Source organism: Oncorhynchus tshawytscha, linkage group LG33 (assembly GCF_018296145.1).
Source record: "Oncorhynchus tshawytscha isolate Ot180627B linkage group LG33, Otsh_v2.0, whole genome shotgun sequence".
Taxonomy (NCBI): domain Eukaryota; kingdom Metazoa; phylum Chordata; class Actinopteri; order Salmoniformes; family Salmonidae; genus Oncorhynchus; species Oncorhynchus tshawytscha.
Window position 1 is genome coordinate 47,557,821 of NC_056461.1, and position 17,115 is coordinate 47,574,935.

The 17,115-nt window shown below is 42.4% G+C and overlaps 1 protein-coding gene across 2 annotated transcripts in view; it reads right to left on the bottom strand.

The window, feature by feature from the left end:
• Positions 1 to 8,122: 8,122 nt before the first annotated feature.
• Positions 8,123 to 17,115, bottom strand: part of LOC121841693 (cell adhesion molecule 2-like) — a 685,661-nt gene continuing 676,668 nt past the window's right edge. For both annotated transcript variants that reach the window (XM_042311701.1, XM_042311700.1), the window contains one exon: positions 8,123 to 10,907. In XM_042311701.1, the coding sequence (XP_042167635.1) occupies positions 10,792 to 10,907 (116 nt within the window). In that variant the 3' untranslated portion in view covers positions 8,123 to 10,791. The remainder of the gene's footprint in view (positions 10,908 to 17,115) is intronic.

The following is a 17,115-nucleotide window of genomic DNA, read 5'->3' on the forward strand; positions in this document are numbered from 1 at the left end:
GTGCCGACCTGACTAGAGATTTGGGAGAGAACAAGGAGAACGTCTCGAGGACAAGGTCACTATCTCTGTCGGCTGGGTAGTGAGACAGACAGGACAAGGTCACTATCTCTGTCGGCTGGGTAGTGAGACAGACAGGACAAGGTCACTATCTCTGTCGGCTGGGTAGTGAGACAGACAGGACAAGGTCACTATCTCTGTCGGCTGGGTAGTGAGACAGACAGTGTAGCAGGACAAGGTCACTATCTCCGTCGGCTGGGAAGTGAGACAGACAGTGTAGCAGGACAAGGTCACTATCTCTGTCGGCTGGGTAGTGAGACAGACAGTGTAGCAGGACAAGGTCACTATCTCTGTCGGCTGGGTAGTGAGACAGACAGTGTGTGTAGCAGGACAAGATCACTATCTCTGTCGGCTGGGTAGTGAGACAGACAGTGTGTGTAGCAGGACAAGGTCACTATCTCTGTCGGCTGGGTAGTGAGACAGACAGTGTAGCAGGACAAGGTCACTATCTCTGTCGGCTGGGTAGTGAGACAGTGACCTTGTCCTGCTACACACTGTCTGTCTCACTACCCAGCCGACAGAGATAGTGAGACAGACTTGTCCTGCTACACACACTGTCTATCTCTGTCGGCTGGGTAGTGAGACAGACAGTGTGTGTAGCAGGACAAGGTCACTATCTCTGTCGGCTGGGTAGTGAGACAGACAGGACAAGGTCACTATCTCTGTCGGCTGGGTAGTGAGACAGACAGTGTGTGTAGCAGGACAAGGTCACGATCTCTGTCGGCTGGGTAGTGAGACAGACAGTGTAGCAGGACAAGGTCACTATCTCTGTCGGCTGGGTAGTGAGACAGACAGTGTGTGTAGCAGGACAAGGTCACTATCTCTGTCGGCTGGGTATTGAGACAGACAGTGTGTGTAGCAGGACAAGGTCACTATCTCTGTCGGCTGGGGAGTGAGACAGACAGTGTGTGTAGCAGGACAAGGTCACTATCTCTGTCGGCTGGGTAGTGAGACAGACAGTGTAGCAGGACAAGGTCATTATCTCTGTCGGCTGGGTAGTGAGACAGACAGTGTGTGTAGCAGGACAAGGTCACTATCTCTGTCGGCTGGGTAGTGAGACAGACAGTGTAGCAGGACAAGGTCACTATCTCTGTCGGCTGGGTAGTGAGACAGACAGTGTGTGTAGCAGGACAAGGTCACTATCTCTGTCGGCTGGGTAGTGAGACAGACAGTGTGTGTAGCAGGACAAGGTCACTATCTCTGTCGGCTGGGTAGTGAGACAGACAGTGTAGCAGGACAAGGTCACTATCTCTGTCGGCTGGGTAGTGAGACAGACAGTGTAGCAGGACAAGGTCACTATCTCTGTCGGCTGGGTAGTGAGACAGACAGTGTGTGTAGCAGGACAAGGTCACTATCTCTGTCGGCTGGGTAGTGAGACAGACAGTGTGTGTAGCAGGACAAGGTCACTATCTCTGTCGGCTGGGTAGTGAGACAGACAGTGTGTGTAGCAGGACAAGGTCACTATCTCTGTCGGCTGGGTAGTGAGACAGACAGGACAAGGTCACTATCTCTGTCGGCTGGGTAGTGAGACAGACAGGACAAGGTCACTATCTCTGTCGGCTGGGTAGTGAGACAGACAGGACAAGGTCACTATCTCTGTCGGCTGGGTAGTGAGACAGACAGGACAAGGTCACTATCTCTGTCGGCTGGGTAGTGAGACAGACAGGACAAGGTCACTATCTCTGTCGGCTGGGTAGTGAGACAGACAGGACAAGTTTGTGTGTGTGTGCGTATGTTTGTGTTTGTGTGCGTATGGTTGTGTGAATGTGTGAGCGTGAGAAGTCAGTATAAAATGAATTGATTTGTATTCTTGACTTCAGAACGTTCCGTGAATAAACCTTTTTGACCATTCAGCTGGGCCTCCGTCTGTTTAATTCGACCAGGATCTTACACATTCTGGTTTGCAGACTGAGTAATATAATTAAATAAAGTAATTAAAGTAATAAATTAAATCTCAGATCAGTTACTGTTGACCTGGTCTCAGATCTGTTACTGTTGACCTGGTCTCAGACCTGTTAGTGTGTTACTGTTGACCTGGTCTCAGATCAGTTACTGTTGACCTGGTCTCAGATCAGTTACTGTTGACCTGGTCTCAGATCTGTTACTGTTGACCTGGTCTCAGACCTGTTAGTGTTGACCTGGTCTCAGATCAGTTACTGTTGACCTGGTCTCAGATCAGTTACTGTTGACCTGGTCTCAGATCTGTTACTGTTGACCTGGTCTCAGATCTGTTACTGTTGACCTGGTCTCAGATCTGTTACTGTTGACCTGGTCTCAGACCTGTTACTGTTGACCTGGTCTCAGATCAGTTACTGTTGACCTGGTCTCAGACCTGTTAGTGTGTTACTGTTGACCTGGTCTCAGATCTGTTACTGTTGACCTGGTCTCAGACCTGTTAGTGTTGACCTGGTCTCAAATCAGTTAGGGTTGACCTGGTCTCAGATCAGTTACTGTTGACCTGGTCTCAGATCTGTTACTGTTGACCTGGTCTCAGATCAGTTACTGTTGACCTGGTCTCAGACCTGTTAGTGTTGACCTGGTCTCAAATCAGTTAGTGTTGACCTGGTCTCAGATCAGTTACTGTTGACCTGGTCTCAGATCTGTTACTGTTGACCTGGTCTCAGACCTGTTAGTGTGTTACTGTTGACCTGGTCTCAGATCAGTTACTGTTGACCTGGTCTCAGATCTGTTACTGTTGACCTGGTCTCAGATCAGTTACTGTTGACCTGGTCTCAGATCTGTTACTGTTGACCTGGTCTCAGATCAGTTACTGTCGACCTGGTCTCAGATCAGTTACTGTTGACCTGGTCTCAGATCTGTTAGTGTTGACCTGGTCTCAGATCTGTTACTGTTGACCTGGTCTCAGATCAGTTACTGTTGACCTGGTCTCAGATCAGTTACTGTTGACCTGGTCTCAGATCAGTTACTGTTGACCTGGTCTCAGATCAGTTACTGTTGACCTGGTCTCAGATCAGTTACTGTTGACCTGGTCTCAGATCTGTTACTGTTGACCTGGTCTCAGATCTGTTACTGTTGACCTGGTCTCAGATCTGTTATTGTTGTCTTGCAAACATCTATGGTAATTGTCAGCAACACAGCACAGACAGATCTGGAATCCAGGCTGTATTTCTACTGGTGCTGGGACAAAACCCTGACACACCCACACTGACCCAAAACAAGGATGTGGCATCCCATGACTGATGTCATTATACAGCCCGGTATCAGTTTCTATGCGTAACACAAGGATGTTGCATTCCATGAATTATGTCATTATACAGCCTGGTATCAGTTTATATACATAACACAAGGATGTTGCATTCCATGACTGATGTCACAGCCTAATAGGTACAGAGTCTGTCTAGCCAGTCTAATGGATACAGTCTGTCTAGCCAACCTAATGGATACAGTCTGTCTGGCCAGCCTAATGGGTACAGTCTGTCTAGCCAGCCTAATGGGTACAGTCTGTCTAGCCAGCCTAATGGGTACAGTCTGTCTAGCCAGCCTAATGGGTACAGTCTGTCTAGCCAGCCTAATGGGTACAGAATCTGTCTAGCCAGCCGAATAGGTACAGAGTCTGTCTAGCCAGCCTAATCGGTACAGAATCTGTCTAGCCAACCTAATGGGTACAGTCTGTCTAGCCAACCTAATGGGTACAGTCTGTCTAGCCAACCTAATGGGTACAGTCTGTCTAGCCAACCTAATGGATACAGTCTGTCTAGCCAACCTAATGGATACAGTCTGTCTAGCCAACCTAATGGATACAGTCTGTCTAGCCAACCTAATGGATACAGTCTGTCTAGCCAACCTAATGGATACAGTCTGTCTAGCCAACCTAATGGATACAGTCTGTCTAGCCAACCTAATGGATACAGTCTGTCTAGCCAACCTAATGGGTACAGTCTGTCTAGCCAACCTAATGGGTACAGTCTGTCTAGCCAACCTAATGGTGACTACACCATTTTCTTATAAGCTTGTCACAAAGGCTGCGTTTACACAGGCAGCCAGGTTCTGATCTTGTTAGTTACCAGTTGGTCTTTTGACCAACCAGATCAGGTATTTTGCCTTATAATTGAGCAACAGATCAGAAATGGGCTGCCTGTGTAAATAGCCATAGAGTGTTACAGTTCCTCTAGACAGATAATGAGAATAATGCTGCAAGAGGTTTTAATTTGGGATTGAGCACTTTCTGCACCAACCTATGTTTCACCTCAGCAATGTTCAATGTGTTTTAATGCCCAGAGTGAGAAACATTGACCGCCAAATATGACGATAGCAAATCCACTTCCTAAACATCAGATTTCAACGTAACATAAAATGTTTAAAAAACCAAAAAAACATTAGGTAGTCCTAACTCAGGCCGATAAAGAGTGATTTATTAATATAAGGACTGTATTTGTAGGTACAGTATGTTGATATTTTGTAATTGCCCCCTCCCAGGTTTTCAATAAATCCTGGTTGGAATATTCTGGATTTTCTGCTTGTTCCCATCCTGATTCTGGGAATCTTTACAACAGGCATTTCAGTAAAATCTGGGAGTTTTTTGGGGGGGAAATTTGACAACTTATTATGTTCCTATTGTGACCTGTGTACATCCAGTCTCATCTACACGCTAAACGTGTCTCTACATCTAAATGAAGACTTTCAGCTTCGTTTTAATGATACGTTTGACCCTATAATGTGTCATCGTCGTCTATTGGTTTTTTCATATAATGTACATTGTGTAGTGTCATATAAAACATTATTGGGAAAAAATTACTATGAAATGGGTGACCTTTAACCCCATTGATTCTGTACCTTGAAAGTATGAATCTAATGATATTGTTCAAAAAACTGGATCAATCTGGACATCGTGTGTAAATGCTTTATTATTACCAGAAGTGATAATGACAACATGATATAATCGCTAGTAGTGACTGTGAAAGATCAACCCGATTTTTGTGGGAGCTAGTTAACGAAGCTAGCTAACAAAGATAGCTAACAAAGTGTTGTGTCGGAGCTAGCTAATGAACCTAGCTAAACAGTTAGCTAACAAAACAAGCTAACGAGCTAGCTAACGACGTGTGGTGTTGGAGCTAGCTAATGAACCTAGCTAAACAGTTAGCTAACAAAGCTAGCTAACGATGTGTGGTGTGTTTTCCTAACTTTACCTATTGACCTCTGACACTCTTTTCTCCAACAACACCTTTCAGATCTGCAGCATAGCATGCCACCAACACTACAAAAAACCAGTGTCCTCATTTTGAAATCAAATAAATTAAAGATGAGATCTGGAAAATGGTCAAAGAAAATGAATAAAAAGAACTTGTGAAAATGTGTATTACCAAAAATTCTGCACTTACACAGTATATACATGCCTTGTGCTGAAAAGATATTAGCAATGACAAAAAAAAAAAAGTGTAGCGATTTTTTTTTCTTCCTTCAGTAGATCAATTGGCTAATATACAAATCTGAGGGTATGAGGGATCCCAAAATCTAACAACATCTTTTACTAGTTACCACATTTAGCAGATGCAATATACAGCCAGCCGTATGCACAAGGGGAGGGCTAAGAATCATATATCGACAAAACATCAAAATAAAGACTGTCTAATGTATACTTTATGTATTAAACAGTACGGTCTGATGTGGAGTACAGTAGGTTGTTTTATATTATTATTATTGGTTGAATAAGGGAAAGCCATTTTCTCTCCTCTTATTTTATCTTGGGTTGCAAAATCCTCCAACCTGGATTTCTGGAGGGGGGAAGAAGAAGAAGAAAAAACCCCAGGGGGAATTCTGGGAAAGATTTCAGAATTTTGCAACTCTAAGCAGAACCATTCCTGAGGGTAACTAAGCAGTTGTCAAGGTAACACTGATGTTCAAGAGGGGATGGTTGTTGTGCTTCTGTGTTTGTCTTTTCTGTTGAATGTTTTTGGGGTTCTCAATGCTCCATTCATGGCCAAGTCTTGGCCCAAACTATAAAATACTTTTTTTTTTTTTTTTAAAGAAGAAAAGATTTTTTTAATTTTTAAAAAATAAAATAAAAACTTCTAGTATCCATACAATCGGCCGTTACCAGTAAAGCGTCACAATACGTTGCAGCACGTTCGATTTAGCCGCTTGGGGTCAAGGACACATTTATAGTTCTGGACTACGGTCTTTAAGAGGTGATGAGATATTACAACCAACTGGTTTGAATCCCTTTGAATCGCTTAAACGGCACGGAGTTGTCCATGGTTTTAGCGGAGCTGGGAGTCTCCTTGCCCCACCTGGCAGGTAAACGGAACACTCAGCATCGTATTGTTTCCATAACGACCTACTACAACACTACTCTACTACCCACAGTGCTTGACTTGGGATGGAAGAGGTGCAGGAGCTGTATTTTTCCAAGTCCATCCATGAGAATATGTTCACCAAAATTCATAACTGAAATGATGCTACAGAGACCTCTGGTTATTCACTGTTAAAGGTTCATGCACATTTTTGACAGATGGAATTTTATGACTTTTTCATGACTTCGCTTGAACCTTTTGGTAGCGTCTCTATATAGCCTACAATTTAAAAGTCTGAATAAATTGACACTAGTCTCTGATTCCATGTTGGCCTACTATCTCCTGCCGTTGTGCCCTTGATCAAGGCACTTAACCCCCCACAAAGTAGAATAACACGTGTGGAGAGCTACTAGGCATTTATTTTTTATTTATTTTACCTTTATTTTACTAGGCAAGTCAGTTAAGAACAAATTCTTATTTTCAATGACGGCCTAGGAACAGTGGATTAACTGCCTGTTCAGGGGCAGAATGACAGATTTGTACCTTGTCAGCTCGGGGTTAGAACTTGCAACCTTTCGGTTATTAGTCCAACACTCTAACCACTAAGCTACCCTGCCGCCCCAGGGCATGCAGGCAGCCCTGAAACACATCCGAGTCTGCTTACAGCAAGGTCCTGCTGAGCAGCTGATGTTTAAACTACAGGGTGGAGTATTAGAGCAGGGCTGGAATAAAAGCCTGCACTCCCAGTAGCTCTCATGGGCGACGGTTGGCCACAACCTAATATAAAAAGTTACAATATTACAACCAAATACTTTTATGTCATTATATAATTATTTCCTCGTTCAATGAATCAGGGATAAAATGGATGAAGTCGGTTACCTCAAAGGAAGGTAGCTAACTAAGACATGGTTATCTATGACCTTATAAGGCTAAAATATTCATGTTTCAGGGGAGATCTATGCAAAGCATGGAAGCCATTATTCAATTAGGCTATTCTTAGACGTTTGTTGGAGTGACATCGCCTTCTGTCAGATGTCTTTCTCAACAGAACCATTAGGAGTCAACGACATTAATGCTTTAGGTCTATAGCAACAACAACAAGAACAAAAAACGCTGCTAACTAGCGAGATAGCCTGTAGCATGGCTAGTTATGTTTTGAATGGGCTATATAGTTATTTTATGTTATATTTCTACCTGCTGCTGAAACATCTCTCGCTCCTCAGTCAACTGCACTGGCACACAGATTTAAAAAATATATATATTTTAATTGAATGATCCACAGCACACACATGCTGAAGGGTAAAGGCCTAATTCTGATCAGGGCTGATATGTAGATTATATTATTATTATATTATATTATATTATATTATATGTAGATGTTTTAAAAGTGATTGATAATACATTTAAAAAGGATAACGCAATAATATGACTTTCTTTTCCAGGATTTTCATGTTAAGATCAATTTGGAACAGCAACTTCTTGCGCTTTCAGGCTGTCGTATTTACTAACTTGAACAGTCAACTGGCACGCATAAAACCGGATTTACGGACTACTGTCAAATAAACTTCAACAAAGTAGAATTAGCGGATTTGCAGACTACCGTCAAAAATAAGCTTGAACAAAGCAGAATTAACAGTTGAATGCACACTCTCCATTGCTATTCAATGCAGATCCCGCCTTCATTCCAACTTTTATCAGCCTTTCTTACTTTTTTTTTTTTTTTGCCTCTGTGTGTGAATCCGGGCCGGTGATAGACCACTTTGTTTTATAAAGGAAACGGTACGCAGTCCCCCCCTCCCCCTCCCCCCTCCCCCTTTTAGAGCGCCGGTAGACAACTCTGGCCCAAGTCAAGCACTGACTACCCAAAATATAGCATCGTTCTACATCCCTTCGGCAACCGATGGCGCTGTAGATAGATACTAAGTTGCCACGGTGACACTGTGAGCATGTTGCGTTAGCGCAGCAGGGTTCTGCACAGGAATATACGGGCAGTACGCATCACGTATCACAGACAGTTTGAAGTAATCATCATAATGATTATGCATGATAAAAAGCAAGACATTAATTGATTGATTGTTGTTTCAATTCATTTGATATAAACCTTCACCCAGCATCGTTTTCGTAACCTTTTTTTGGTGTTCAGAATGTATATTATGAGTGTCGTTAATGATCAATCGGTTCGTCTGTCTTAAAGACTACCACCTATATGAACCAATGACTGATGAAGAACAAATCGCACACATACCATATCTCACAACATGTCTGGCTACAGTGTTCACAAAAAACCTGCTATCTTATCATACAATGGGCCATTTTTTTCTTGAATACAGTTTGTATTATACCAGAAAACCCTCTGTCCTGTCATACAGGAGGCAAGGGCTATTGTTTACAAGTCTATTATTTTCCTCACGTACAGTTTTATTCAGGGTGTCAGTGAAGGGGACAGTGAAGGAGGCAGTGAAGGAGACAGTGAAGGGTTAGTGAAGGGGACATTGAAGGGGACAGTGAAGGGGACAGTGAAGGAGGCAGTGAAGGAGACAGTGAAGGGGACAGTGAAGGGGACATTGAAGGAGGCAGTGAAGGGGACAGTGAAGGGGACAGTGAAGGAGGCAGTGAAGGAGACAGTGAAGGGGACATTGAAGGGGACAGTGAAGGGGACAGTGAAGGGTTAGTGAAGGGTTAGTGAAGGGGACAGTGAAGGGGACAGTGAAGGGGACAGTGAAGGGTTAGTGAAGGGGACAGTGCAGGGGACAGTGAAGGGGACAGTGAAGGGGGCAGTGAAGGGGACATTGAAGGGTTAGTGAAGGGGACATTGAAGGGGACAGTGAAGGGTTAGTGAAGGGGACAGTGAAGGGGACAGTGAAGGGTTAGTGAAGGGTTAGTGAAGGGGACATTGAAGGTGTCAGTGAAGGGTTAGTGAAGGGGACATTGAAGGTGTCAGTGAAGGGTTAGTGAAGGGGACATTGAAGGTGTCAGTGAAGGGTTAGTGAAGGGGACAGTGAAGGGGACAGTGATGGGAACAGTAGAGGGGTAGTGAAGGAGACAGTAGAGGGGTAGTGAAGGGGACAGTAAACGGGACAGTGATGGGAACAGTAGAGGGGTAGTGAAGGGGACAGTGAATGAGACAGTGAAGGAGGCAGTGAAGGAGAGAGTGAAGGAGACAGTGAAGGGGACAGTGAAGGAGACAGTGTAATTGTGTAATTGAACAGTGAAGGGGACAGTGAAAGGGACAGTGAAGGAAGCAGTGAAGGAGACAGTGAAGGAGACAGTGAAGGAGCCAGTGAAAGAGGACAGTGAAGGAGACAGTGAAGGAGTAGGTGAAGGGGACAGTGAAGGAGACAGTGAAGGAGAGAGTGAAGGAGCCAGTGAAGGAGAGAGTGAAGGAGACAGTGAAGGAGACAGTGAAGGAGACAGTGAAGGAGACAGTGAAAGAGGACAGTGAAGGAGACAGTGAAGGAGTAGGTGAAGGGGACAGTGAAGGAGAGAGTGAAGAAGAGAGTGAAGGAGCCAGTGAAGGAGCCAGTGAAAGAGGACAGTGAAGGAGCCAGTGAAAGGGGACAGTGAAGGAGCCAGTGAAAGAGGACAGTGAAGGAGCCAGTGAAAGGGGACAGTGAAGGGGGCAGTGAAAGGGGACAGTGAAGGAGACAGATAATCTAAAGTATAATTTTGTCTGAAAGACATAAGGCGTAACCAGCACACATATTCATTTAAATAACAAATAAAAAACGTAAAATGTTGAATTAAACAACGTTCAAGCCCAGGAGCTGTGATACGACAGGCGGAAATAAAAAGAGAGTATTTGTAGGTATAAAGCAGTTAAACAACAGCATTGCTGACAGTGTGAATGAAGGCGGCATATTTGAGGCACCGTGTAAACGTGAGGGTGTGTGTTTACACACAGGGAATGGGTGTGTGTGTGTGTGTGTGTGTGTGTGTGTGTGTGTGTGTGTGTGTGTGTGTGTGTGTGTGTGTGTGTGTGTGTGTGTGTGTGTGGGGTTTATTTCACATAAAATATGTAAAATTGAAAAAAAAGAAAAAAAGAAAAGGCAACATCTCCAGACAGCCAGTAGAGGGCGCTGCCTTTAAAAACGAAGGCCGGCGTCAGAAACTAGGACGGTTAAAAAATATTTTAAAAAGTGTAGAAGAAGTGAAGGGTCGGAATGAAATGATAAAAAAAAAGAGAACAGAAAGGCCAGCAGGGAAGAAGGGATGAGGGGAGAAGGAGAAGGTGGAGTTTTTCCACGGGGTTTCCTTAGTGACGCAGCAGGGGCAGTGGAGAGAGAGAGAGGGACAGAAGGAGAAAATGGAAAGAGACAGAGAGAAAAAGGGAGAGAAAGAGGGGGCAGCATATCTCCCTCTGTAGTCTAAATAAAGTATAGAACGGGATGAAGAAAGAGATAAAGAGAATGAGAGGGGGAGATAGAGGAATAGAGACATAAAGACAGAGAGAAAGAGTGGGCAGCAGATCAGCGCCCTCTACAGTCTAGATAAAGTACTCCTTCTTCTCCTCAGCATGTGTGTTGCCCTCTGCGTTGATGATAGCTGTATCAGCATCAGGCGCGTCGTCCGCTCCTTTGGCCTCGTTGGTCAGGTACGTTCCTATTGGACAACAGACAGGAAAACAATACGTGAGGTATATTCCTATTGGACAACAGACAGGTAAACAATACCTGAGGTCTATTCCTATTGGACAACAGACAGGAAGAGAACAGATGAGGTACGTTCCTATTGGACAACAGACAGGAAGAGAACAGATGAGGTACGTTCCTATTGGACAACAGACAGGAAGAGAACAGATGAGGTACGTTCCTATTGGACAACAGACAGGAAGAGAACAGATGAGGTACGTTCCTATTGGACAACAGACAGGAAGAGAACAGATGAGGTACGTTCCTATTGGACAACAGACAGGAAGAGAACAGATGAGGTACGTTCCTATTGGACAACAGACAGGAAGAGAACAGATGAGGTACGTTCCTATTGGACAACAGACAGGAAGAGAACAGATGAGGTACGTTCCTATTGGACAACAGACAACAACGCTATGTTAAATAAACCTCTGTCCATGATTTAATGCATAAACATGAGAAACATATCCATATCTGTGCTAAACACAATGTAAAATACCAGTCCTCCAGTGTCCGATCTGGAGCGTAAAGTCACAAGCTCTGCTGGTGTAGCAACTTATAGGTACCAAAACACCTGGTCCAAAACCCCTGGTCTGCCCTAGAAAGACTATGTAAATTACAACTCAATTCGGTTTAGACGCACGGGAGGAAGAGGGGGACGGACAGACGTTTGTTTACTATGATCAAATTTGATCTCCATGTTGAATTATTTTAAAGTTCGCTACAAATCGAGATCTTTAATTAAATAGTGATCCATTCTGACTGCTAGATATTTAATTAAATAGTGATCCATTCTGACTACTAGATATTTAATTAAATAGTGATCCATTCTGACTACTAGATATTTAATTAAATAGTGATCCATTCTGACTACTAGATATTTAATTAAATACTGATCCATTCTGACTACATTTGTGGTCACACAGGACCACGTGCTGACACGGACCAATCACGGGCCTGTCAGACTACGAGGAGGCGCCATTAAACTCTCTCAGGCACAATGACAATGACTACATTGACCATGATCCTTTGCTAGTTACGGCCACTTTCGACATGATCCGTATCGCTTTGTTTTTGGTGCCATTCAGCAATATACTTCCATTTTCGGGAGTTTTCCATAGAAATACGTGGATGACGTCAGCGCCGTCACCATCTACTGGTTTTAGTGTCGAGGTAAAGTACCTCGTCATGGTCCTTCCCGCCAAATATAGGAACAATTGTCCCGAAACACCTGTTTGCCGATGGTCAGAGATAATCTTTTTATGACACGTGCTTCGTAATGTAGATTCAAAGAAAGCTCGGAGTTGAATGGCCATGTATGTTATTGTCAGGTGTGTTATACCTGGTTATTTCATTGGGTTATAAACACTGGTTATACCTGGAAAGGTGTGTTATTGTCTGGTGTGTTATACCTGGTTACACTTGGTAAGGTGTGTTATTGTCAGGTGTGTTATACCTGGTTATACTTGGTAAGGTGTGTTATTGTCAGGTGTGTTATACCTGGTTATACCTGGAAAGGTGTGTTATTGTCAGGTGTGTTATACCTGGTTATACTTGGTAAGGTGTGTTATTGTCAGGTGTGTTATACCTGGTTATACTTGGTAAGGTGTGTTATTGTCAGGTGTGTTATACCTGGAAAGGTGTGTTATTGTCAGGTGTGTTATACCTGGAAAGGTGTGTTATTGTCAGGTGCGTTACCTTTATACCCGGCAATGCAGGTTTTTTATTTTTTATTTTACCTTTATTTAACTAGGCAAGTCAGTTAAGAACAAATTCTTATTTTCAACGACGGCCTAGGAACAGTGGGTTAACTGCCCATTCAGGGGCAGAACGACAGATTTTTACATTTTTACCTTGCAAGATTTGCATCTTGCAACCTTTCGGTTATTAGTCCAACACTCTAACCGCTAGGCTACTCTGCCGCCTCTACACAATAACCACTAGGCTACTCTGCCGCCTCTACACTCTAACCACTAGGCTACTCTGCCGCCTCTACACTCTAACCACTAGGCTACTCTGCCGCCTCTACACCCTAACCACTAGGCTACTCTGCCGCCTCTACACTCTAACCACTAGGCTACTCTGCCGCCTCTACACTCTAACCACTAGGCTACCTGCCGCCCCTACACTCTAACCACTAGGCTACCTGCCGCCCCTACACTCTAACCACTAGGCTACCTGCCGCCCCTACACTCTAACCACTAGGCTACCTGCCGCCCCTACACTCTAACCACTAGGCTACCTGCCGGCCCCTACACTCTAACCACTAGGCTACCTGCCGCCCTACACTCTAACCACTAGGCTACCTGGCTGCCCCTACACTCTAACCACTAGGCTACCTGCCGCCCCTCCACTCTAACCACTAGGCTACACTGCCACCCCGAGCGGCAGGTAACCCTGGTTATTTTAATTGGGCTACAGACACTGGTTATAGATGGTCAGGTGTGTTATTGTCAGGTGTGTTACCTTTATACCTGATATCTGGTTATAAATGTAATAGAGTTGGTCAACTGTGTTATTAACAGGTGTGTTATTAACAGGTGACCTACCTTGATGTCTGACAGTGAACCTGATTATAAACAAACTGGATAGACAAAGAGAATAAGTCAGGTGTTGTATTATCAGTTTTACTACTGTCAGGTATGTTATCTTTATGTGTTTAACAGGTACTATCAGGTATGTTATCTTTATGTGTTTAACAGGTGTGTTTTATAACAGGTACTATCAGGTATGTTATCTTTATGTGTTTAACAGGTACTATCAGGTATGTTATCTTTATGTGTTTAACAGGTACTATCAGGTATGTTATCTTTATGTCTTTAACAGGTGTGTTATATAACAGGTACTATCAGGTATGTTATCTTTATGTGTTTAACAGGTGTGTTTTATAACAGGTACTATCAGGTATGTAATCTTTATGTGTTTAACAGGTGTGTTTTATAACAGGTACTATCAGGTATGTTATCTTTATGTGTTTAACAGGTGTGTTTTATAACAGGTACTATCAGTTATGTTATCTTTATGTCTTTAACAGGTGTGTTTTATAACAGGTACTATCAGGTATGTTATCTTTATGTGTTTAACAGGTACTATCAGGTATGTTATCTTTAGGTGTTTAACAGGTATTATCAGGTATGTTATCTTTATGTCTTTAACAGGTGTGTTTTATAACAGGTACTATCAGGTATGTTATCTTTAGGTGTTTAACAGGTACTATCAGGTATGTTATCTTTATGTCTTTAACAGTACAATCAGGTATGTTATCTTTATGTCTTTAACAGGTGTGTTTTATAACAGGTACTATCAGGTATGTTATCTTTATGTGTTTAACAGGTACTATCAGGTATGTTATCTTTATGTCTTTAACAGGTACTATCAGGTATGTTATCTTTATGTCTTTAACATGTGTGTTTTACAACAGGTACTATCAGGTATGTTATCTTTATGTGTATAACAGGTATTATCAGGTATGTTATCTTTATGTGTTTAACAGGTGTAGTGTATAACAGGTGTAGTGTATAACAGGTGTAGTGTGTAACAGGTGTAGTGTGTTACAGGTGTAGTGTATAACAGGTGTAGTGTGTTACAGGTGTAGTGTATAACAGGTGTAGTGTATAACAGGTGTAGTGTATTACAGGTGTAGTGTATAACAGGTGTAGTGTGTTACAGGTGTAGTGTATTACAAGTGTAGTGTATTACAGGTGTAGTGTATAACAGGTGTAGTGTGTTACAGGTGTAGTGTATTACAGGTGTAGTGTATAACAGGTGTAGTGTATTACAGGTGTAGTGTGTTACAGGTGTAGTGTGTTACAGGTGTAGTGTATTACAGGTACTATCAGGTGTTTTACAGGTGTAGTGTGTTACATGTGTAGTGTATTACAGGTGTAGTGTATAACAGGTGTAGTGTATAACAGGTGTAGTGTATAACAGGTAATATCAGGTGTTTTACAGGTGTAGTGTGTTACAGGTGTAGTGTATTACAGGTGTAGTGTATAACAGGTGTAGTGTATAACAGGTGTAGTGTATAACAGGTGTAGTGTATTACAGGTGTAGTGTATTACAGGTGTAGTGTATAACAGGTGTAGTGTATTACAGGTGTAGTGTATAACAGGTGTAGTGTTTTACAGGTGTAATGTATTACAGGTGTAGTGTATTACAGGTGTAGTGTATTACAGGTGTAGTGTATAACAGGTGTAGTGTATTACAGGTGTAGTGTATAACAGGTGTAGTGGTTTACAGGTGTAGTGTTTTACAGGTGTAATGTATTACAGGTGTAGTGTATTACAGGTGTAGTGTATTACAGGTGTAGTGTATAACAGGTGTAGTGTTTTACAGGTGTAATGTATTACAGGTGTAGTGTATAACAGGTGTAGTGTATTACAGGTGTAGTGTATAACAGGTGTAGTGTATTACAGGTGTAGTGTATAACAGGTGTAGTGTTTTACAGGTGTATTGTATTACAGGTGTAGTGTTTTACAGGTGTATTGTATTACAGGTGTAGTGTATAACAGGTGTAGTGTATTACAGGTGTAGTGTATAACAGGTGTAGAGTATTATAGGCGTAGTGTATTACAGGTGTAGTGTATTACAGGTGTAGTGTATTACAGGTGTAGTGTGTTACAGGTGTAGTGTATTACAGGTGTAGTGTATTACAGGTGTAGTGTATAACAGGTGTAGTGTATTACAGGTGTAGTGTATAACAGGTGTAGTGTATAACAGGTGTAGTGTGTTACAGGTGTAGTGTATAACAGGTGTAGTGTGTTACAGGTGTAGTGTATAACAGGTGTAGTGTATAACAGGTGTAGTGCATTACAGGTGTAGTGTATAACAGGTGTAGTGTGTTACAGGTGTAGTGTATTACAGGTGTAGTGTATTACAGGTGTAGTGTATAACAGGTGTAGTGTGTTACAGGTGTAGTGTATAACAGGTGTAGTGTATAACAGGTGTAGTGTATAACAGGTGTAGAGTATTACAGGTGTAGTGTATAACAGGTGTAGAGTATTATAGGTGTAGTGTATTACAGGTGTAGTGTATTACAGGTGTAGTGTATTACAGGTGTAGAGTATTATAGGTGTAGTGTATTACAGGTGTAGAGTATTATAGGTGTAGTGTATTACAGGTGTAGTGTATTACAGGTGTAGTGTATTACAGGTGTAGTGTATAACAGGTGTAGAGTATTACAGGTGTAGTGTATTATAGGTGTAGTGTATTACAGGTGTAGTGTATTACAGGTGTAGTGTGTTACAGGTGTAGTGTGTTACAGGTGTAGTGTATTACAGGTGTAGTGTATTACAGGTGTAGTGTATAACAGGTGTAGTGTATTACAGGTGTAGTGTGTTACAGGTGTAGTGTGTTACAGGTGTAGTGTATTACAGGTACTATCAGGTGTTTTACAGGTGTAGTGTGTTACATGTGTGTATTACAGTGTATTATAACAGGTGTAGTGTATAACAGGTGTAGTGTATAACAGGTGTAGTGTATAACAGGTAATATCAGGTGTTTTACAGGTGTAGTGTGTTACAGGTGTAGTGTATTACAGGTGTAGTGTATAACAGGTGTAGTGTATAACAGGTGTAGTGTATTACAGGTGTAGTGTATAACAGGTGTAGTGTATAACAGGTGTAGTGTATTACAGGTGTAGTGTATAACAGGTGTAGTGTTTTACAGGTGTAATGTATTACAGGTGTAGTGTATTACAGGTGTAGTGTATTACAGGTGTAGTGTATAACAGGTGTAGTGTATTACAGGTGTAGTGTATAACAGGTGTAGTGTTTTACAGGTGTAATGTATTACAGGTGTAGTGTATTACAGGTGTAGTGTATAACAGGTGTAGTGTATTACAGGTGTAGTGTATAACAGGTGTAGTGTATTACAGGTGTAGTGTATAACAGGTGTAGTGTTTTACAGGTGTAATGTATTACAGGTGTAGTGTATTACAGGTGTAGTGTATAACAGGTGTAGTGTATTACAGGTGTAGTGTATAACAGGTGTAGTGTATTACAGGTGTAGTGTATAACAGGTGTAGTGTATAACAGGTGTAGTGTATTACAGGTGTAGTGTATAACAGGTGTAGTGTTTTACAGGTGTAAGGTGTGTATGTATTACAGGTGTAGTGTATTACAGGTGTAGTGTATTACAGGTGTAGTGTATAACAGGTGTAGTGTATTACAGGTGTAGTG